This window comes from Geotrypetes seraphini, chromosome 8 (assembly GCF_902459505.1).
Source record: "Geotrypetes seraphini chromosome 8, aGeoSer1.1, whole genome shotgun sequence".
NCBI lineage: Eukaryota > Metazoa > Chordata > Amphibia > Gymnophiona > Dermophiidae > Geotrypetes > Geotrypetes seraphini.
Window position 1 is genome coordinate 80,612,890 of NC_047091.1, and position 21,723 is coordinate 80,634,612.

Consider the following 21,723-nt stretch of genomic DNA (forward strand, 5'->3'; position numbering starts at 1 on the left):
GAGTGTAAATGGTTGCATGTAAAGTACATAAATGTGGAGTTATGTTACTATTCAATAATAGCAATTATATGCATAATTGCCATTATAGAACTACTTACACCAGCCAATGACATTGTGTAAATGGCTGTGTCTAAATGTTGGCACAGAATTACCCAATACAGATTCTTGGGCTTAGCATGCAGCATTGTAACACCTAACTTTAAGTGGCCTGTACTGAATTACTCCCCTAGTGCTTAGTCCTCCCCCCTCCAACCCAATTCTCACTGCAACGTCGCAATTGAGCTAATGAATGTACACCTCCCACTTCTTGCATACATGCTGCAAAAATCATGTAGTGCCCAGCGTATAGTGTCATTTCTGAAGTACAGGGATCTATAGCAGTGACTACTGAATGCTACCTAATCCCAAAGCAGTGTGCAAAGGGGCTCCCTTGTTCCTCTCCCCAGCTTTGGGATAGCAGATGCTACATTGTCACCCATCTGCGAACAGAGGGTTTCAATGTTTTTATACACAAAGGTTTAAAATGGGCTTTTATTTTAGTATGCAGTGTTGAGTTTAATTTTGGGTAGGAGATAATTTTTAGACGATACAGCTCAAGGTATATTGTTGGGGGAGTGCGGATTATTTAAAGCAATGAAACTTAGGTTTGGGATTGCACAGGGAAGAAAATGCTAAACAAACTATGGAATGTTGGGAAAAAGCAGGATGCAATATTACAGATAAAGAAGCTGTAGGGTAGCAGTTTACCTGTCTAATCTACTACTGTACTTTGTTTTCAGTCAGCTCACATATAGTTTTGTTTCCACTAAGTTAAGATTGAAGGCTGCTCACTTGACAGTGTCAGGACTCCCTGTTCCTTTACTATAGTTCCAGTAATCTTCAGGCACTAGGTTAACTGGAATTCAGCACCCAAGGGACCTTTTGAGTGGAATGTTGACCCAACCTGCAACGAGCACCTAACCTTATTCAAAGCAACAAGGAACATATCGATGGGGGTGCAAGGCTACACTTTACCATGTTCTCCAGCATTTCTAATGCTACATAGTCTAAGATCTAGTTATGGTTATGCAGGGACTGTGGAGAATCTGAGGCACTAATCAATGGCCACTACAGTGTAAAGCCCTAGGGAAATAATTAAGAGGACTATACCTGTACTTACCAAGTTATACAAAAGAATGTTCTGCCAATCAGGTCTGGCTGGTACCTTCCCACTCCCCCAAGCTGAGCTTCAGCCTCCCCACCTACTTGCTATTTTTGTAGTCCAGAATTAGCCTTCACTGCGTACAAAGCAATAACTTACCACCTTTATTTTCAAACCAAGAGATTTATTTTTCATTTGTTTTTGCACTATAAAAACAAAAACATTATTCAGCAGGCCATATTGTCCAGATAGTTTTAAAACAAAAATATTAATGGAACATGTAAGTAGTAAGGGTGGCTTTCACCAGAGTCACTGCCTGTGTGGTGTATAAAGATGTTCACAACCGAGGCAAAACTCCTTTGGTTTTATTTCTAAATTGTTGCAGCACATAAAGGTGGTTTGAAAAGTTTGGTAAATTTCCATGAGAAGTGTCGCAGTCCATTAAGTCATTGATGAGCATTCTGCAGAGTTTAACAAGACCTATTTTTCCAAAGGGATGAAAAACCTGGACTTTCTGGAATACGTGCATAGCCCTTGATGGAGACTACGTTGTTTAACTTGCCTTTTTTTTTATACCAAACTTTTCAAACCACACTCGTATTCCCTATCTATAAACACTAGCCTCTCCATTTTCTAAACTTTATAATCAACTGAAAAATAAAAAACACCAGAAATTTTGTATTAATGTACCTATGTGTAAATAATATATATATATATATATTGTGTATATGTAAAATATATATACATACACACAGCTATCAAAAATTAAAATGATTGAAAATTTCTTCAAGCTCATACATACATCCTGTTTCTGTGATAGTTCTTTCTTTAGTTTGGTTGTGTAGCCCCTTCTTTAACTTCTTGAGATGGGATGTTTTTATTTTTTTACCTTCATGTTCTCACCTAGGCAGGACTTGGTAAACCAAATGTCTTGCCCCCGAAGCACTTGGGAAACATATTTTATGCTGTAAGAAATCACAGCTGACTCACTGCACACTGTAGGCTGTTGAATCTGCTCAGTACCTTTTCCTATCCCATTTATTGTTTTACGAACATCCAACTTACGTCGGACTTGTACTTACAAACGGGGGTCCTGCTCTACTTTCAATGTCCCAACACACTTTTCTCCCTCCTGAGTTCCAATGCACCCCTCTCTCTCCAATCTGTGCCCCAAGTACATGCCTCCCTCCAGCGGGTGTTTACCTTCTGGCCAGCTTCCTCCTCCTTCCAGCCGCAGTTGTTTCTCTACACAAAGCCGCAGGCGCCTCCTATGACGTCCCTCAGACGTCAAAGGGAAGGCTTCCAGCTCAGCCACGGGATGCGCCTAGGAGCCGCTGCCCGTGGCTTTGTGCAGAGAAATGGCTGCGGCTGGAAGGAGCCGGTCAGATGTTAAACACCCACCAAAGGGAGGTACGTACTTGGGGAACAGAATGGGAGGGAGCACAAACTTCGGACAAAGGGAGGGGATAGGAACTTGGGACACAGAATGGAGGGCGGGAGGGGAGCACAAGCCATAGTATGGAAGCATGGAGGGAGTAAGGGAAAGAGATACTCAGGTGGGGGAAGGAATAGAAAGGGAGAATTAGTGAAAGGAAGATGAAGAAAGAAAATTATTGGGCATAGGGAGGTAGAGAGAGAGAGGTAGAGATGCTTAGGGACGAGAGAGATGAGAGAGAGAGTAATGCTGGATGTGGTGGAGGAGAGGGAACAGTGGGATAGAGGAAATGGATGCAAGAGGGGCCTCAAGGAGGTTTAAAAAATGTAACCCGTTCTTAATCCTGGGACTGCCTGTAATCAGAATGTGGAAATACAGAAGCTGCTTCAGACATTTACAGGAGGGCCAGTACCTCTCTTGTAGGGAGCAATGCTTCCATACACACTGAAACAGCAGCCCACTGGTGCGAAGAGTGGACCATGATTTGCAATAAGGGAGCACTGGAATTGTGCATGTTCTGTTCTACAGCCTTTACTGCAGGTCTCCATGCTGTGGGGCAGTAGACAGCTGTTCTTTCCTGCAGAGCAATAGTATATAATCTTTAATAGCAACTGCCTTTAAAATATCAAGTTGCATTTTTTAAAGTATTTGCTCATTTCAAGATTTTATTCACATTAATTTGTAAATGACAGACATAACCAGAGATTTTTTTGTGGTGAGGGAGAAATGGAATTAGACTGCTACTACTATCAGCCCTCTCAAATAGATCAGTCAAAATATTGCACCTAGCTTCTGAACATGTTGTAAAGGTGCTTTAGAGGCTGCTCGCCAATACTACTCCGAGACCCTTGGAAATGGAAGCTCCTTGCACTGCACTTTGGGGTTTTTTGTGTTTGTTTTTACTATAAATTGAACACAGATTTAACACTTGTATCTAATATAATAACTCAAGCTGCTCTTTTTTAGGATGGGCTTCAGGGACGAACTCTTGAGGCTTTCATATTCTAAATCAAGAGTACCACTGCATAAAAATACAGTCAAACATTATGCACAAAGGCTTGGTGTTCTGCTACACTGTGGGAGTGTGGCTAAGCGTAGCCCATCATCTTATGTCTCCTCCTCATTCAGCAGCATGTTGGGGATACCTCTAATGATGGGAAATTCTCTTCCAGACTCTGGGCACTTCAAGGTTCCCTCCATCACCTCCACCTGTAACAGCAGAAATGGAGAGGAAGAAAACACATACTGACAAATTGCAAAATAGTCTTTTTCTATTTGGAGGTTGAATTTGCACCAAATATTACTGAACTTACAGAAAAAAAAATCAATTTTAGATGTCACTGTTGGGTTATCATGTCATGAACAAGGCAGTGATCTGTTTTCTATTCACAGGTCAGAGAGTAAGGAAAAGAGCTGCAACCAAGAAAGATGTTTTTTCCATTACTAAAGAGCCTTTATGCTCGAAGAGTGCTAAAAATCCCAGGAGAATGTGTTACACACACCACGTAAATCTCAGGCTCACCCCAGATGAAATGGGTAAACTCTGCTATGCATCAGTGACTGAAGGCTGAGCAGCTCCTTACCTCCAGCATTACATGATGAACTTTGCGTAGGAAATCCTCATTACTCTCATAATCACTGATCAGCTCTTGTGGGAGATCTGACAAGTGCCCTAACTAAAAAGGAAAAAAAAGGGCAATGAGTTCAGGCTGTGAACTGACTGCAGACTGTCTCCATTGTATATGAGGAAAGCAGCTGCAGTTGCGCTCTTTTCCCACCTGTATATCAGTATGATCATATGGTAACTGATGACAAGGAAAAGGTCAGGGCAGTGCTTCCGTTAGGCAAACTATATAGCTGCTTGGGGGGGGGGGGGGGCAAGATAAATAGCAGCCCAGACAAGTATTACATTCCCTCTCCAAATCAATCACTGGTAAAACAGCAGGGACAAGCAGGAAAGCCGGTAACTAAATAGGAAAGCACAGGGCTCAGAATATATGTGTGCTGAAGGCCTGCCATGCCCTCACTCCTTTTGACAAAAGCATCCTACTATTAAGTGGGCATGAACATAGCAGCATTCAGTAGGGCACACTTTCTTGTTTAACTGCCAGCTTGCCTGCTCATTCTCATTGTTCTGCCCACTGCAGCACTGACACAGTAGCAAGAGACAGGGAAGATGCTGGACCGCCACATAGATGGTACACAGGATGTTAGACTATGAGTTCAGAGGGAGCAATCAGATGCTGGTTATGGGGTGTCGGGGAAGCAAGAGTAAAGGTTCACCTAGGTCACTTAATATCTTGAGCCAACCTTGTTAAGGGATTAAGCTTTGTGAAAGGGCTAAGGGAAAATTTATGTCTTACCTGATCATTTTCTTTTCTTTAGTCACAGCAGATGAATCCAGAAATGAGTGGGTTATGGCCATCCACCAGTAGTCAGAGAGAGAATACAAAAGCTGAGTCTGTCATATATAGTATGGTAAGCCTCCTGGTAGCCAGTATTCCTCATAACAAAGCAGCAGGACAAATATGAAAACCAAGAACTCCCTCCCCACAGCTCTGCTAGTCAACATCCAGTCCAGTCGTCAACCTGCAGATCCACCCCTGATGGAGCAAAAGGAGAGCCCAAGGAATAAAAAAACAGAAAAGGGTGGGACTCTGGATTCATCTGCTGTGACTAAAGGAAAGAAAATTATCAGGCAAGACAAATTTTCTCTCATTGTCAGCAGATTAATCCAGGGACGAGTGGGATGTAGCAAAGCAGTCCTCAGTAGGGCGGGGCAGTGAACAAACATAGAAAGGAGACACCAAGACGAGCAGTCCGTCATCTCCCAAGGTATTGAAGGATGGACTAAAGTAGAACTGTCATCTCTAACAATGCAGGGACTGCCCAACTGAAGGATCTCTATCCCGGATGTACTATCTGCCCCACCGAAAAAATGACCAGAAACTGTGTACCAGGCCTCCAAAGAGCAAGACCTGTTCTACCCGGGAGTGGAATAAGCTTCCAGGATATTTACGACAGCAATCAAGTTTGAGTAGTTTTAAGAAAATGTTGAAGAAACACCTCTTCTGTAAGATGAAACATGGGACTTGATTTATAGTTTTTTGATGCAAGGCACTGGTAGCCTCTTTGTAATTTTAGGAGGCTTTACATTATTACTATTATGTTTTATTGATGTTCGATTTGTTGTACTGTATGTGATTCTGTTTGTGTATGTACTTTATTGTGACCCGCCTTGGGAAAGGCAGGATATAAATAAATACAAATACTCAATGCAAAGAACTAAATCGCTAGGACAAGCCTGCCAAAGTTCAGTGTCAAACAAACTGAACCTGAGCCACCAGAGGAGACAAGGGAGCGCATGCTGTGATACAAAAGACGAGAAGTGTCCAAAGCTTAGGCGGATATCCAGGAAGAAGATATGCACGACCCCCTAGGGAGTTGTTCCAAGGATACGCACTCAATAGCCACAGAAGGTGTCTTGCATGGCAGCCAGCGAAGAACGTGCACCCGAGAGATGGGGCTGTGCCCATCAGCCAGAAAAGGGGTTGTGCTTGACCCCGGAAATGTAACTGTGTACAGCAGTCTGAAACAGGCTGTATTTGACAGCCAGTGACCGAGCTGTGCTCTACGATGGAGTCACACTTGACATATAGCAAGCAGCAATAGAGCTACCGCCAAATGAATCCCAAACAGGCAGCTGGAGCCGTGCTCTACATCCAAGAGCTGGAGCCGCGCCCAAACACGCAGATGGAGCCACACTCTACATCCAGGAGCTGGAGCCATGCCCAAACAGACAGCTGGATCCATGCTCTACATCCAGGAGATGGAACAATGCCAAACAAGCAGGAGGAACCATGTTGAACAGCCAAGTAGAGCCATGTTCCACCACTACAGAAAGATTCATGCTGAACAGCCTGGAGCCATTTCCTACATCCAGAGGTGAATCTATGCAGAACAGCTAGGTAGAGTCATGCTCTATATCTAGAGCTATACTGAACAGCCAGGCAAAGACGCACTCTACATCTAGAGACAGAGCCAGAGCCAGATGTAGAGCTGTGCTCTACATTTAGAGACAGAGCCATACTGAATGGACAGGTGATGCCACGTTCTGCATCCAAAGATGGTGTGAAGCCGTACTGCTGCGTGCACCCACGCTCCATAGCCAGCAATGGGCTGAAGCTAGACTGTTAGAATGCATAACTCAGTGGCACAACCAGAAGAAACTGAGTTCTACATTCAAAGATGGAGGCCTGCAATATGGTCAGGCAGAGCCACACTCCATGTACAGAGATGTTCAAAGCCAGAGATGTCAGTACACGTCCCACATTCAGAAATGGAGCCATGTTCAAGGGCTAGAGTTGTCAGCATGCTCGCTCTACAACCAGAGATGAAGCAATGCTTTAAGGCCAAACATGGTAGTGCACTCGCCCTTCATCCAGAGATGGAGTCATGCTCTAAGGTCAGAAATAGTTAACACACTCGCTCCACCTCCAGAGACGGAGCTATGCCCTAGATTCAGAGATGACAACATGCTCAAGTACTCGAGAGGCCAGTGCACCCACTCTATAGCCCAAAACAGAAAAATGCTCCACTCTAAGGATGCCAGTGCGCTCTACACTCAGAGAAGGAATGAAGCTTGAGAGTCACAGATAGTGCTCCATACCCAAAGATTAACTTATATTCAAGATTCAGAGATGGGGGAAAGTGCCAGACTCTTAGATGTCTGAGGCTTAAAGAAGGAGTGCCCAAATTCCATAGTTGAAGCTATAACCAAGCCCCAGAGGAAAGTTCACTCTACCTCCAATAATGGAGCTACCCAAGAGAAATGGAGAGACTGGGTGCAAGCAACTTGGGCAGAAGCCATAGAGCAACATTATGCCCCCGAGAGGAAGACAATGACAGGGCTGAGCAGCCATGAGCTGCACCTGCAAACCAATGCAGGCAGCTGGACAAACTGCAGAACCGAGGCAAAAAGGAACTTATGTACTGAATTCTAGAGTCTGAATGCATCTTTATAATGTGGTTTAAGAAAAATACTTTGGTGACACAGTCAGTTCATCTAGAAGCTGGGATATTTTGAGAAGTCAGCTGATCCCCTGAATTCAACCTGGTAAAAGCTGTACACTGAGGAAAGTGGCACAAGACCTAGATGAATGTATAAGAATACTGCCCACTGGACACTACCTGTGAGCATTACAACTACCAACATGGCAGGAGGAAGCCAGAGGCTGGTTATCTAAAGGCCTGGACATGCAAACTGGCCCTGAAAGTCTAACCCACAGCTAAAAATCAGGCAGTAGACACCCACATAAAAGCAAGAAACATACAAAGGATTCTTGTATGAAATACAGCAGAGGTCAGAGCCAGTATTTCCTCTAAGCCATGCACATGAATACATGCACATGTGTTAAAAAGGAAGCACACATGCATAGCAACTACATGCATGATTTATTTTTTTTTAATTGTGAAAATAGGCTATGCCTAACTGTTGTGCCCAAGAAAAACGTTTTGTGAGAAAGTTGCTCATATGCCAGGAAAAATTAGAGGGAACATTGATAGCAGCCAACAGTTCACAATGATTGAGGGTGCTGAAACCATCATCGTTAACCATACGTGGACAAAGTGAAGACATTTGCTCATTATTGGAGGCACTAAAAGTACCCATAGAGCTAGCTCCTGTAGCCAAGGTCCCAGGCCAAGTCTACTACTACTAGTATTTATCATTTCTAAAGCGTTGAAAGGTGTACGCCAGAGGTGTCCAAACTTTTGGATTCCCTGGGCCGCATTGGCTGAAAAAAATGTTTCTGGGGCCGCACAAACACGCAAACGCTGCAGCAAGACAGAGGAGGGAGCCGGCAAGATGGTAAACACCCGGGGGCAGCAGAGGAAAATACTGAATCGTCCTCGACCGGGGCCACACAAAATACTTCATGGGGCCGCAGGTTGGACACCCCTGGTGCACGAAGTGCTGTACATTCTCTTCCTTCCTCACTGACTTTGACTCTTGGCTCTCCTTCTTTCTCGAACCCTCTCCTTTCATCCTTGATTACTTCAACATCCATGCTGATGACATCTCTGACTCCTACACTTCCGGGTTTCTTTCCCTAACATCCTCGTACAATATCCAGATGTGCTCTACCATTTAACATGCAATAGACGGTCTCTGATCAGAAGAGCTTACAATCTAATTTAGACAGACAGGATATATAGGGAATGAGGAGATTCTCACAGAAAGAATGGTAAGATGGGCATAGGTATCTTATGGTAAGTGGGAGTTAGGAGTTAAACGCAACCTCGAAAAAGTGAGCTTTTACTTAGATTTGAATACTGCTAGAGATGGAGCTTGATGTTATTATGACTCAGGCAGTCTGTTCCAGGCATACGGCACAGCAAGATAGAAGGGACGGAGTCTGGAGTTGGCAGTGGGGAAGAAGGGCATGGATAGAAGGAGTTTTCGTGAAGGAGCATAGGGGAAGATAAGTGAGGAGAGAGATTGAAGGGCTGCCGAGTGAATGAATTTGTAAGGTCAGTAAAAGGAGTTTGAACTGTATTCGGGAATGGATGGGGGAGCAAATGAAGTGATTTGAGGACAGGAGTAATAGATATAGATAGATATTGTGAGTATTGTGAGTATGGCGGCTCTTGCAGAATATAAGTCATATAGCAGAATTTTGGACAGACTGAAGAAGAGAGAGATGGTTGAACGGAAGACCTGAGAGAAGCAAGTTGCAGTAATCTAAGCAAGAGGTGATGAGTGTGTGGATAAGGGTTTTGGTAGTGTGCTCAGAGAGGAGAGTTCAGATTTCAGTAATATTATAGAGGAAGCAGCGACAGGCTTTAGGAGTTTGTTGGGTCTGAGCAGTCAAAGATGACCTCAAGGTTGCGAGGAGATAAGACAGGAAGGATGAGAGTGCTGTCCACAGATAAAGAGAATGGGGGAGAGGGGAAGTGGGTTTTATTGGAAAGATTAGAAGCTCAGTCTTAGTCATATTCTGCTTTTGGTGATGGTGAGACATCCAGGCAACAATTTCAGACAGGCAGACAGACACGGGCCTGGGTTCTTGTAGAGATGTCTGGTGTGGAGAGGTAGATCTGGGAGTCATCAGCATAGATGTGATACTGAAAATCATGGGAGATCAGTGCACCAAGGAAACAGATATAGAGGAAGAAAAGGAGAGGTCCCAGGCAGAGCCTTGGGGTACACTAGTGGAATAGCAGAGGAAAAGGATCCACCATAGCATACGCTGAAAGTGCGGTGGGAGAGATAGGAAGAAAACCAGGTGAGAACAGAACCCTAGAATCCCAGCGAGGACAGAGTATCAAGGAGTAGGTGGTGATCAACCATATCAAAGGCAGCAGATAGGCTGAAAAGGATGAGGATCAAGTAGAAGCCTTTGGATTTGGCCAGGAACAGGTCATTGGAGACTTTAGCAAGGGCAGTTTCTGTGGAATGCAGTGGGCAAAACCCTGAATTAAGTGGGTCAAGAATAGCTTGAGATGAAAGGAAGTCCAGGCAGCAGTGGTGAACACCATATTCAAGTAGCTTGGATAAGAAGGGGAGGAGGAAGATGGGGTGATAACTAGAGGGGCACATGGGATCTAGTGGGTGGGGGGTTGAGGAGAGGTATAACTACAGCATGTTCGAAGACATCGGGAACAGTTGCAGTGGAGAATGATAGGTTTAGAATGTGACAGATAGTGGGAGAGATAGCGCTGAGCAGGTTGGTAGAAATCAGATCAGAGGAGCAAGTAGTGAGTTTGGAGAAGAAATGCAGTTTCCTCTTCAGTGATTTCAGAAAAGGTGGCAGGGGTTGAGGGAAGGCTGGCAGAGGGGACAGATGGAAGGAAGGGTAGGGGGGAGGTGACATGATTGAGAACTCAAGGTGAATTTTCTGAACCTTGTCATAGAAGAACTCGGCCATAGTCTGGGTGGAAAGTGAAGGGGGGGATTGAAGGTAAAGGTACTTTGAGTAGAGAGTTTAGTGTAGCAAAGAGATGGTGACGGTTAGAGCTAAGAGGTTTAGTTAAATGTGAATAGTATTCTTGTTTGGCAAGTGAGAGGGCAGACTGGAAGGATGTCAGCAGGAATTTGAAGTGTATGAAGTCAGCATGTGTGTGGGATTTAAGCCAATGACGTTCAGCAGATTGGACACAAAAGCGCAGGTAGCAGATGTTGAAAGTCAGCCAGGGCTGGGGTTTGGCGCACCTTATAGGACGTGAGATGGGAGGAGCGAGGGTATCTAGAGCAGAGGAGAAAATGGTGTTATAGGAGAAGATGGCTTCATTGACAGACATGAATGACACAGTAATTGAAGGGAGGGGTGATACAGTGGTGGAGTGAACACCAGTGGCAATAGCTTGAAGGTTTCTAAATGTATTGGTAGTGATTGGCCGGGTCGGAGGGGGGGGGAAGAGATGATGAACTGTGAATGTTAACAGATGTTTGTCAGAGAGGAGAAGAGTTAAGGTGCAGAAATTGGTGGTAGAGCAGCTGGAGGAGAAAACAAGGTCAAGGCAGTAGCCATCTTGCTGTGTAAGGGGTGGTAGAGCACATCTGGATATTGTACGAGGATGTTAGGGAAAGAAACCCGGAAGTGTAGGAGTCAGAGATGTCATCAGCATGGATGTTGAAGTAATCAAGGATGAAAGGAGAGGGTTCGAGAAAGAATGAGAGCCAAGAGTCAAAGTCAGTGAGGAAGGAAGAGAGTGACTTATCCAGGGATCAGTAAATGACTGCTACCCAGAGAGGCAGAGGAGCAAAGAGACAGATGAGTGGACTTCAAAGGAGGGAGAGCAGCAAGATTGGAGGTGGGAGAAGGGGTTGTTACCTACAAGATGGCAAGGGTAACAGCCCAACACCATCTCCATGACCGACTAAGCAAGGTGTATGTGAGAAAAGGTAGCCTCCACCACACAAGGCGGCGGCTGAAACAGAGTCTTCAGGGTGCACCCAGGTCTCGGTTAGTGCCAGTAGGTGGAGAGTTCAAGAGATAAAGAGGTCATGGATGAAGGTAAACTTGTTGGAGACTAAGCGGGCATTCTACAAGGCGCAAGAGAAGACGGGAAGAGGGTTAAAGAAATAAGATTGGGGTTACACTACAATGTAATCAATGATTAGGATAAGAGTTGATTGAGAGGACCAGGATTGGGCTTGATGTCCCCAGCAGAGAGCAAGAGAAGGTGTAGGAGAATATGGATGAGTGTAGAAGAGGCTTTGGGGGACCTGTGCTGCAATCTTGATGCACACAGGAAGAGTGGGGATGACTGAATGAGAGGCAGAGTGTTACTCTAGGGCTGAGAACAAAGCGGAGGATGAAGTGGTGGTGGGGTTACATGGCTTTGGGTGAAGAGAGAGACTGGGAAAAACCAGTATTAGGAGGAGGAAGAAGTGGTATACAATAAGATTTATCCTGGATACGGAAGATTTTATTAAGCATAGATTGGCGGGACTAGTCAGGGTTGCGAGACAATGGTAGTGTGCTCAAAATTGTCAGGGAACTACTGTCATAGAGTGAGGGAGAGAAGTAGCTTAGAAAAGTAGGCTTACTAGGGATAGTCCTTGCATGAGAGGGTAAGAAGGCAGGGTTTAAGAAAGGGTAAAAATTAATTTGTTCATGTCCCCACAAGAAAAACAGGAAAGGAAGTATGCTATAGATGTTTAAGCACTTTTTAAAAATGAGAATCTGGGCTCCAGGGGGAGTGCCTGGGAGAAAGGTGACAGGTTTTGGGCTGAGCAGTCCCCACAAGAAAAACAGTAATTTGCAGCACAGACATATAAATAGGAGATCCTATGCTGTAAAGAATAACACTACATAAAGCATAGCATTAAGTTGATATGAGGATCGACATACAAATATCAGCAATATGATCCAGCCTATTCACAAATACAGCTCATCAGATGAGCCAGTAACTGACCTCAGCAATATAACCATTTCAAATTGGATACAATTCTACTGCAGCAGACAGAAATGACACTCAGAAACCAGTTATTTTCCACCACAGAACAGAGAGAGCAGACTGCTTTTAAAACTCACTGTGAAGGGAAAAAACTGAGATAGAAAGGAATAAGAAACAAACCATACTCACCATTGTAAAGGGCTGACAGACCTGAAGCAATTTGCAGTGGCTCAGAGCTAATTCAGCTCTCTCCAAACTGTGGCCACAAGCATTTAGAAAATGCTAAAGTATGTCCTTTTTTTGTGAGGAGAGAGGATTGGGTGGGGAAGGGATCTGGCACCACAGATGTACTTCCTAAAGTAGGCACTGCTTAACCTTTATACCCCTTGCTTCACTGAACAGAGAAACTCAGAAGCAAAGTAGCCAAAAAGACCAGGAGTTTGTGAGAATATATGATAGAGCTCAGCTATCTCCACCTGCTAGTGAATGGTCATAACCCACTCATCTCTGGATTCATCTGCTGCTGCTAAAGAAAGAGCCATAGCAATTATTCTATTAACTTTAGGCAACTGCATTCGCAGTATATTTGAAGTCCATTGCTATTCACTGGAAGGGAGGAGTGGCTTAGCCTAACTGCTGCCTCAGCACCCTGAGGTTGGCAGTTCAATCCCATTGTTGATCCTTGTGACCCTGGGCAAGTAAAATCCCTAGTTTGCGCCAGGTGCCATAACTAGGCTGTGAGCCCACTAGAGCAGACAGGAGAAAAACTCACAGACTTACAAGATCATGAAAGGCATAGAGAGAGTAGAGAGGGACAGATTCTTCAAACTTTCGAATAATAAAAGAAGAGGGCACTCGGAAAAGTTGAAAGGGGACAGATTCAGAACGAATGCTAGGAAGTTCTTCTTTACCCAATGTATGGTGGACACCTGGAATGCGCTTCCAGAGGACGTAATAGGGCAGAGTACGGTACTGGGGTTCAAGAAAGGATTGGACAATTTCCTGCTGGAAAAGGGGATAGAGGGGTATAGATAGAGGATTACAGTCCAGGTCCTGGACCTGTTGGGCCACCGCATGTGCGGACTGCTGGGCACGATGGACGTCTGGTCTGACCCAGCGGAGGCACTGCTTATGTTCTTATGTGCTTATGTTCTAATACCTGATCAATGTAAACCACTTAGGATATAAGTGTGGTATATAAGTAATAAAATAAATATGGTATGTGCAAAATTAACAGCAGAGAATGAAGTGGGAATGAACAATGAGCAATCCACAAGAGCTAACGGTATGAGTCAAAGCCTTGTTTATTTTAATCCAAGACGTACAGTAACATGGACCCGACACAGTTCTGTGTTTCGGCAAACATAAGCACCTGTATCAGGGGTTACTGTAAATTGGAATTCACAAAGCAAAATGGCTTCTTTGTTGATGCATAAATCCAATCCAAAAGAGTACAAGGTTCATGCGTCCAAACTGTAAAAAAAACAAAACAAAAAAAACCCCAGATTGCTTTGTGAATTCCAATTTACAGTGACCCTGATGCAGGTGCGTATGTTCGCCAAAACACAGTGTGGGGTCCATGTTACTGTACATCCTGGATTTAAATAAACAAGGCTTTGATTCATACCTTTGGCTCTTGTGGATTGCTCATTGTCCATTCCCACTGCTTTCTCTGCTGGTCAGTGTTTGTGCAATCTTGTCCTGTTGGACTCTTCTTGTGGTGCATGTGCAAAATTAACCCATTTGGAGAGATTGCCCCCAAGCAAACTGGAGTAACCACTCTAAATCACTTCACCATCCAATGTGTTTTTTCTACTTACCACCTTTTCCTTCCTCATATACTTACGCTATCAGCTGCCTTTATCAGTGCACTCCACTCTAACTTGGGAATCATTCGAGCCACAAAGGCCTGATTGAAGTCTACGTTGCTCACTTTCACTTCATTGGCCTGAAGAAAGGAAAACAGGATTAAGTTACTCCTCTGCCTTTATAATGTGTGCAGAATGGAAGGAGAAAGTGTGGTATCAGTATTATAGCGGGGTAAATAGTTTGTAAGTATCCCTGTTAACCCTATTGTAATGGGATGTGGGAATAGCAGGAGTGCATATTATCAGATTCATAGGCCCAAACAGAGGTACAGTAGCGCTATAGCCCTGCGGGGGAAAATAATGTATGTACCTCTGACAGGGATGCTCCTAGTGATACAATATCAGCGTAATGGCTCCACAAGAAGTCATAGGCATGTACGGGATCAGTACCACAAGCCACTATTACCTGTATAATAAGGGGATAGCCCAGCACTACGCCCTTCACATGCGAAGTCAGCAAATTGTGGGTTAATAGCTTCATGTCCCTCCCGCCAACATGGGCCACAAACACAAGAACACGTGTATCCCTCTCCCGACGTTCCCTTCGCGTCTGCCTTCCAGAGAACGGGAGAAATCGCATGCGCAGTGCTGAGAAAGTCCAGCCCGCTCCCCGAGCGCAGGCGCAAAGCAAAAAATAAAAAGAGCGTGACGCAGTACAGGAAGCGAGCACTCTCTTCCTCTCTGCCCCCCACCCCCCCTTAGGCATTGATGCCGCCTGAAGGACACAAAGGTCGGCTTCCCTCAGCGCAGGCGTACTATGAGAGGTCTGGTGACGTCTTCTCATACGCAAGCGTACTAGAGGACGGCGTTCTCTGTCGTCATGGCTGCAGTGCTAAGAAGGCTCCCTGGGACGGTGAGGGTGTTAGTGAGAACCATGTCTAAGCTGAAGGCGAGTGTTCCTTTTTTCTCTTTATGTTGGTTTAGTTTTGCAACCAGCGAGGGGATGGCTTCTCCTAGATCTCTGTTTTTGCCTTCTATGTCTATAATCTTGGTGGTTCTAGAACCGCTTTTCTTCTGGAAAAGGGTTTGTTTATTTAGTGTTGTATATGCCGTTGTGTCTGTGCAAACAGGTCACAGCGTTAACATAACATATTCTATCAGGTACTCTTAAGTATGTATGCTTAGCTCCTTGCATATAGCTTTCAGATTCATGTACGCGGAGGAGGAATGGTCTCGCGACTAGAGCAGCCGGTTAAGTCAGAGTTCAAACCCCACTGTTGGTTCTTGTGCTCTTGCCTCAGGTAAAACAGAGATTGTGAGCCTTTCGGGGGCAGAGGAATACATATTTACCTGAATGTAATGCTTTTTTTTTAAGGCTTGAGTTAACCCTTTCAGGACCATAAGGATCGTAGGCCAATTTTTGTGGTTTTGACGACATTTTTATGGTAAAAAGGGCTTGCAGATGCCAAAAAAAGTGATTTTTTTTTGTGAAATATCATTATTTTTATTTAAAAAATCACACTTCTGGCTTATGGACAGTGTGGCAAGTGAATCTTCTCGTCGATCTAGCAACGACGCTAATGAATGAATGTCGGAACCAGTTTGTTTACATAGAGGCAGTATCATATGGAATCCGTACATATCAAATTTAGAACTGTAGACTATCCCAATCAAAATTTATAGGATTTTAAAGTTATGGGACAAATATGTCCCTTGGTCCTGAAAGGGTTAAATCAGCATTAAAAAGTAAATAAAAAAATGGGGGAATTAGATGTGTCTTTTTGTTACCTTCTGAGAGTTCTATGGTGTATTGGGCTATAAGTGGTCTTTTTAAAAATATTAATTCAGTTATTAACTAATCGGTATTCTTAGTGGATGATTATTCCAGTGAACATAAGAACAAAATATAAGTACTGATAGCATTCATCTTCTCTCTCTCTTTTTTTTTTTTTTTTTTTTTTTTTTTTTTTTTGGGGGGGGGGGGCAGGTTGAAGGTTGATGTAGCATAAATCTCTCCCTTTAATATTGTTGTATGTTCCAGAACAGTGGTTCTTAAACCTGTCTGGCAGCCAGTCAGGATTTCAAGATATTACTAATGATTATGCATGAGATGCATTTCCATGTCTATCTCCTCTATTATATGCAAATCTGCCTCAAGCATGTTCATTAAGGACATCTTGAAAATCTGACTGGCTGGGGGTCCCCCAGGACAGGTTTAAGAACCACTGCTCCCAGCAGATTACCAAGCTTAGAAGCAGAAGGGATACTTCTGTCAATAGTGAGTTCAGGAGCCTTGGAGAATTTGTATTGCAGGTAGCTCTGAACAAAATACTTTGAGTTGGGTGAGACTAGCCCACAGTGAAAGAAATGCAGAGCATAAGCATGAAATGGCAACTTATATGTTGCTAAGAAAATTCCTCTTTGTGAAGGACTATTTCAATTTTAATCAATTCTACCTCTTAGAAACTTTCTCATTCTAGCTAATATTGTTTATGAACAAGTGTGGGGTTTGGGGGAGGGTTAATACAAAAAATTAGAAAATACAAATATTGTTGTTGGTTTTTTTTAACTATTATTGTAGAGGATTCTTAGCATCAAAAGCTGCAAACAGGTCTGTTTGCAAGTTACACTTATTAAGCTGTATGTATGTATACTACATATTTGAAGCCTCATTGTAAATAGCCTGAAAAACAGATTTGTTTGCACTCTTCCTGCAAAGATCTACATATCCTGGGTTGTCAACCGTGTTTCTTAAGTTGCCTTTAGAAACTTGGTAGTAAGCTTAGCAGGCCTAAAGTTGATAAGATGGGAGTTCTTTTTGTTGGTGTGTATTTTCCTGTAATATACTGTATTATAATGCTAAGGAGAGAGGATCGCAGACTGTACTTCCAGCTTTCATGCTTTCCCGCTACTGGATTCTACAAGGAAGTGACAAAGCCATGATTACAGAGCATTATATCACTACAGCATACACCTATGCAAGTACATGTCAGCAGGGACTCCCTCATTATATGTTTTTACCAATCTGCAGCTTTAGTAGAATGGCAAGCTTTAAACACTTGAAGATCCCATTGCTTTGGAAGGGATGCTTATGTAGAGTGTAAGACATGTTGCTGTTTTACAGAGGACAAAAGATTTAATTATCTCTAAATTTTTCCTGATCTTTAATACTAAAATGCTCTTGGGGTCAGGGACTTTTTGCAAAGTAGTTAGGAATCTGAGGAGCTATGCCTTGTTTTATGTTGCTTGCCCATGGGGACACCATCTTTTGTCTCCCAACATATTAGTGTTTCAGGTTAATTTTTTCTTTCTTTCTTTCTTATACTGGCAGAATGGAGATTCACTCCCTAGTGTGGAAGTTTATGAGGGGAGTCCTGGCTGTAAGGTTAACATAGCAGAAGTGTTCAAGAGTCAAAAAGGAATCCTTTTTGGGGTACCAGGAGCGTTTACCCCCGGATGCTCAAAGGTAAGAGATGGGGGGTCAAAAGACAGAACTCTACCAGTGACTTAATACTGACAAGTGATATTTGGTGGCTTTACAGAACTGCAGTATTCTGCTTTTTGGCATTGATGTGGGCATTGATTGTTGGTCTGTACTCCTTTTTTCGCTTTTTGTCCTAGCAGGGTTTGTACATATATATATATTTTTTTTTATTTCCAATCATTGACAGTTTTGGGAAAGGAGTGGTAATGATGAATTTTTCTTTTCTATTTCCAGACCCATCTGCCAGGGTATGTGGAGAAGGCAGAAGAACTGAAGGCCAAAGGTGTGGAGGTCATTGCCTGCATCGCTGTCAATGATGTCTTTGTGATGAGCGAGTGGGGTAAAGCGCATGGTGCTGAGGGCAAAGTAAGAGCAAGAACTCTAAACACTAAGGCTGAGAGGAAAGGGCTGATGGTAGCTGGGGAACAAAGTTGAGGATAGGAGGGAATGGCCATGAAGGCCGGGAGGGAAAGGGCAGTGGAGATGGTGAAATGAAGGGAGAGAGGGAAGGAGAGGGTGAAAAACAGCACGTTAGCTCCTCTACAACCCTTTTGAGGCAGAGCAGACTGGCAGGCTAGAACTTCATCTTCCAACTTCTTGCCAAACCAGTTGCACAAGAAAATGGGGTGAGAAGAACATGTGACAACTAGCAAAGTGAGATTGTGAAATGGTAACTGGCATTGAATCTCTGCTCTTACAGTGCTGAATCCCTGATCGCTCATCTTTTGCCTGGTAGGAAGATAGGTTTGGTTTTACCCTATAACTTTAATCCATGATTTCAAATTCCTGATTCCACAGATAGAGCATGCAACTAGTGCTGGGGAGCAGAGACATAAAACACTACATCTTAACAGAAAGAAGCAGAGAATGTGAAGTCAGCATGGGTAAAAGCCTTGTGTAATGGCTTACATAAGCTGTGATGGGGTTGTGTCATATGAACAGGACTTTCCTCTTTGCAAGTGGGTTTGTTGGCAGGGCAGGATGAAGGGCCCTGACTGGCAGCAGAAGGTTCTTGCTGGAATGTGTGCTTGCTGTAATATCTTTTTATTGATCTAGAGTTAAAATTGGCAACAGAATACTGAGGTTAAAGTTGGATCAGTAAATAGTATCGATGCCAGCAGAGTCCCCATTTTCTCTAGGGCTATTGTAGCTCCCAGAGCTCTCATTGATTTTATTCTCCTCTTTTCAGGTGAGGATGCTGGCTGATCCTACAGCCGCCTTTGCAGAAGTAAGAGTTTTCAATATTTTACTAGTTATTTAATTTGACTGACTGCCTTTCAATTGAACTGCAAGTCAGAGTACAGTTAGAACTACCTTTTTGTTTTTTTTCCTGGTTTTCCTATATGGAGGGAGGATACTTTTGATGAGAAGATACACCTACTGAGTACTACACTTTTGGGGCAGGACTTGTGACATGAATTCTGACATTTATCTTCCACCCATGGTTTGAGTTGGGGAAGGGGTTGCATATCAAGATATTTCAATTTTCATTTTCTTCCTTTGACAGGTGACTGGTTTGGTGTTGGACAGCCCACAGCTGAAGAGTCTCTTTGGTACCAAGCGCTGTAAAAGGTAAGAACTGGTATGTGGGGAACAAGATCCCTTGTAGTCTAGTGAAAAATATCTTTGCAGATCTTCTCTGGTTTTCTGGGTTAAGGAATCTGGAGGGAGGAAACTTGCTTGGCTGGCAAGTGCAGAAAGATGTTGGTGTGGAAAGAGCCAGGGAAGTAAGCCATATTCTCTGATATGTTACCCCAATTTCCTTATTTTACAGGTTTGCAATGATCGTAGAAAATGGCAAGGTGAAAGCCATAAATGTAGAGGAAGATGGCACAGGCCTGACCTGCAGCTTAGCCAACAACATCTTGTCGCAGTTGTAAGGAGCAATGATATGCTTGTGCAACTGCCCCAGGCCTGCCTCTCCAACAGCAACAGGGAACCCTTAGGGCCTGTTATTTGTCTGACTGGATGCAGCATATAGAATATCTTGTATACTTAAGCAGCAAGGAATGACATGCATAAGAAGGCTGTCCCCAGAGCTAGAGCTCCTGTTGTTCTCCTTAGCCGAGGACTTCCAGTTTCAGAAACCTCCTAGAAGTCACCATAGATCACAAATTGGATGACAAATCTACCACTTGGTCTTGACATAGAGAGAAAAAAACCACACCCAGTGAAGGCCAAGTTATCTGCACATGTGCTAAAGCTTCTTTTCTGCTTAATACTCCCTCCCTGGCTATAGATTTTTCTGCTGTTGCCTCTGCCTTCTGGATATGTCTTGCTCTTTGCTGATGTGCTGAGGCCTGTCCTGCTGCTGCTGGGTGTGTCTTTCTGTTGCTTGTTTTTTTTTCTCAACTTTTCTGCTTTGCTGTTTGTAAGGCTCTACTGGAGATGGTGATTTCATAGAGACAGTGAATCAATTTTTTTGAAGATTTTGTTCATTGGCAATAAAAACTGGATGAATCACAATGCATCCTGCCTTTTCTTTTTGCATTATACACGTACCACTGTTGGTTGTTTCTAATCTGCAGGTACCAGGTGTGTTTTGAGGCAAGGGCTGAATCATGAGGGAAGATTTGATGGAAAATAACTTTTTTATTTTATTTTCAAACTAAGGTATGGACTGTCCCCTCGCCGACAGGTTCCCAACCCTTCTCATTTAGGCATTATGTATGTATGTATTAGGATCTATTTGTCATATTTTTGCAGAATGTCATCCAAATAGTTCATGAGGACAGAGCCTGATCTCTACACTCCATTGTGTGTAGAAATCAAGAACTGGCTTTTTTGTACTAGAAAGTCATTTGAATTCTCAGCCCAACTTTATTGAAAAGCTGTGCTAAATCTCATTTTCCAGTACATATCTTGTAGCTCTCTTCTCTGGGCTTAGGCCCAGAGCCATTTAATTGTAGGGTACTATGTGATTATAAGGCCTTGGTCTGCAGAACTGGATGCTCTGCATTCAGCATACAAACTGTATGATAGTGGAATATTACAAACTGCATCTTCTCTTTTTAGAGAACTGTCTGGATGGATTCCTGGACTGGAAGGAGATTCTGGGTTTTGAACTCGCTTTCTCAAGCCCATTCCCCACCCCAGATGCGGGTATGGCTCTCCAAGTCTCCCTTTTCCAAGTACCTCCTCCAGCACTGCAATTTCAAAACTTCAGGCAACCAGTAGCATTAGCAACGTGATCCTGCTGCAGTCAGTCTACTCTGGAATCCTTCACTCTTCTGTTCTGTAGTGCTACAGAGTGAAGGCTTCTGGGGCAGGTCGACGGCAGCTTCTTTAGACCGGCACAGAACAGTTGGGTTTACATACCTCTGCCAGCAGCTGGAGACTGAGAACACATTTGACTTTTGGCAGAAGTAGAAGTGGGCTGTGCAGTCCCATATACAATCAATCTATCTGTTCTCAGTCTCAAGCAGGTGGAGGTGGTAAGCCTATGCAGTCTTTCCTTTGCATAGTTAGGGCCTGTTGGATTTGATTAGTGGCCTTATTGTCCTTGTTTTGATTGCCGGACAGAACTTGGCGAACCCTTTTGGGGGTCCATCTGACTTCGCAGGTGCCACACTCGACTGTTAGAGTCCCTCCCCCATTTCCCCCACCTCCCCCCAAATTTTTTTCTTAGAGGTGCCTAAACTGTACGCCTTGCCACAGTTCAGGCAAAGTCTACAGCTGTGGGGTCTGCTATCTTGTCTAATGTTTTTACCTTGAAGGAGAAAAAAAAAGTCCTGAGGCTGCTGATCTGAAAGGAAGCTTTAAATTAGCTCTAATTCATTTTTATTGCAAACTGGCGGTTTTGGTTCTGTTTCCTTAGCGGTTCACAATAAACCTCTAAAGAAGCAGAAAAAGTGCTCATTATGTGTGCACCGAGCAGTAGATGCAGCCAGTGTATGCACAAAGTGCTCCGGCCGCTGCGAGGGAGAATCCTCATCGGCTTTGGGTGCCAGCG

General features: G+C 43.7%; 2 protein-coding genes across 3 annotated transcripts; one reads left to right on the forward strand and one right to left on the reverse strand.

Annotated features, from left to right (window-relative positions):
* Positions 1-1,304: 1,304 nt before the first annotated feature.
* TRMT112 (tRNA methyltransferase subunit 11-2) lies at positions 1,305-15,069 on the reverse strand. Of its 2 annotated transcripts, XM_033954200.1 has the most exons (4): positions 14,754-15,048; positions 14,326-14,427; positions 4,160-4,252; positions 1,305-3,785 (listed from the first exon to the last, which is right to left on the reverse strand). In XM_033954200.1, exons 1-4 carry the CDS (start codon positions 14,925-14,927, stop codon positions 3,684-3,686), a joined length of 471 nt encoding a protein of 156 aa, XP_033810091.1. In that variant the 5' UTR covers positions 14,928-15,048; the 3' UTR covers positions 1,305-3,683. The 2 variants fall into 2 exon arrangements, with proteins under 2 accessions (XP_033810091.1, XP_033810092.1); XM_033954201.1 differs by lacking the exon at positions 4,160-4,252 and having other exon boundaries at positions 14,754-15,069.
* Positions 15,070-15,102: 33 nt separating this feature from the next.
* PRDX5 (peroxiredoxin 5) lies at positions 15,103-20,239 on the forward strand. The gene is made up of 6 exons (XM_033954202.1): positions 15,103-15,236; positions 17,619-17,753; positions 18,006-18,137; positions 18,961-18,999; positions 19,279-19,343; positions 19,546-20,239. The coding sequence occupies exons 1-6, from the start codon at positions 15,168-15,170 to the stop codon at positions 19,649-19,651; spliced, it is 546 nt and encodes a 181-aa protein (XP_033810093.1). The 5' UTR covers positions 15,103-15,167; the 3' UTR covers positions 19,652-20,239.
* Positions 20,240-21,723: the final 1,484 nt, after the last annotated feature.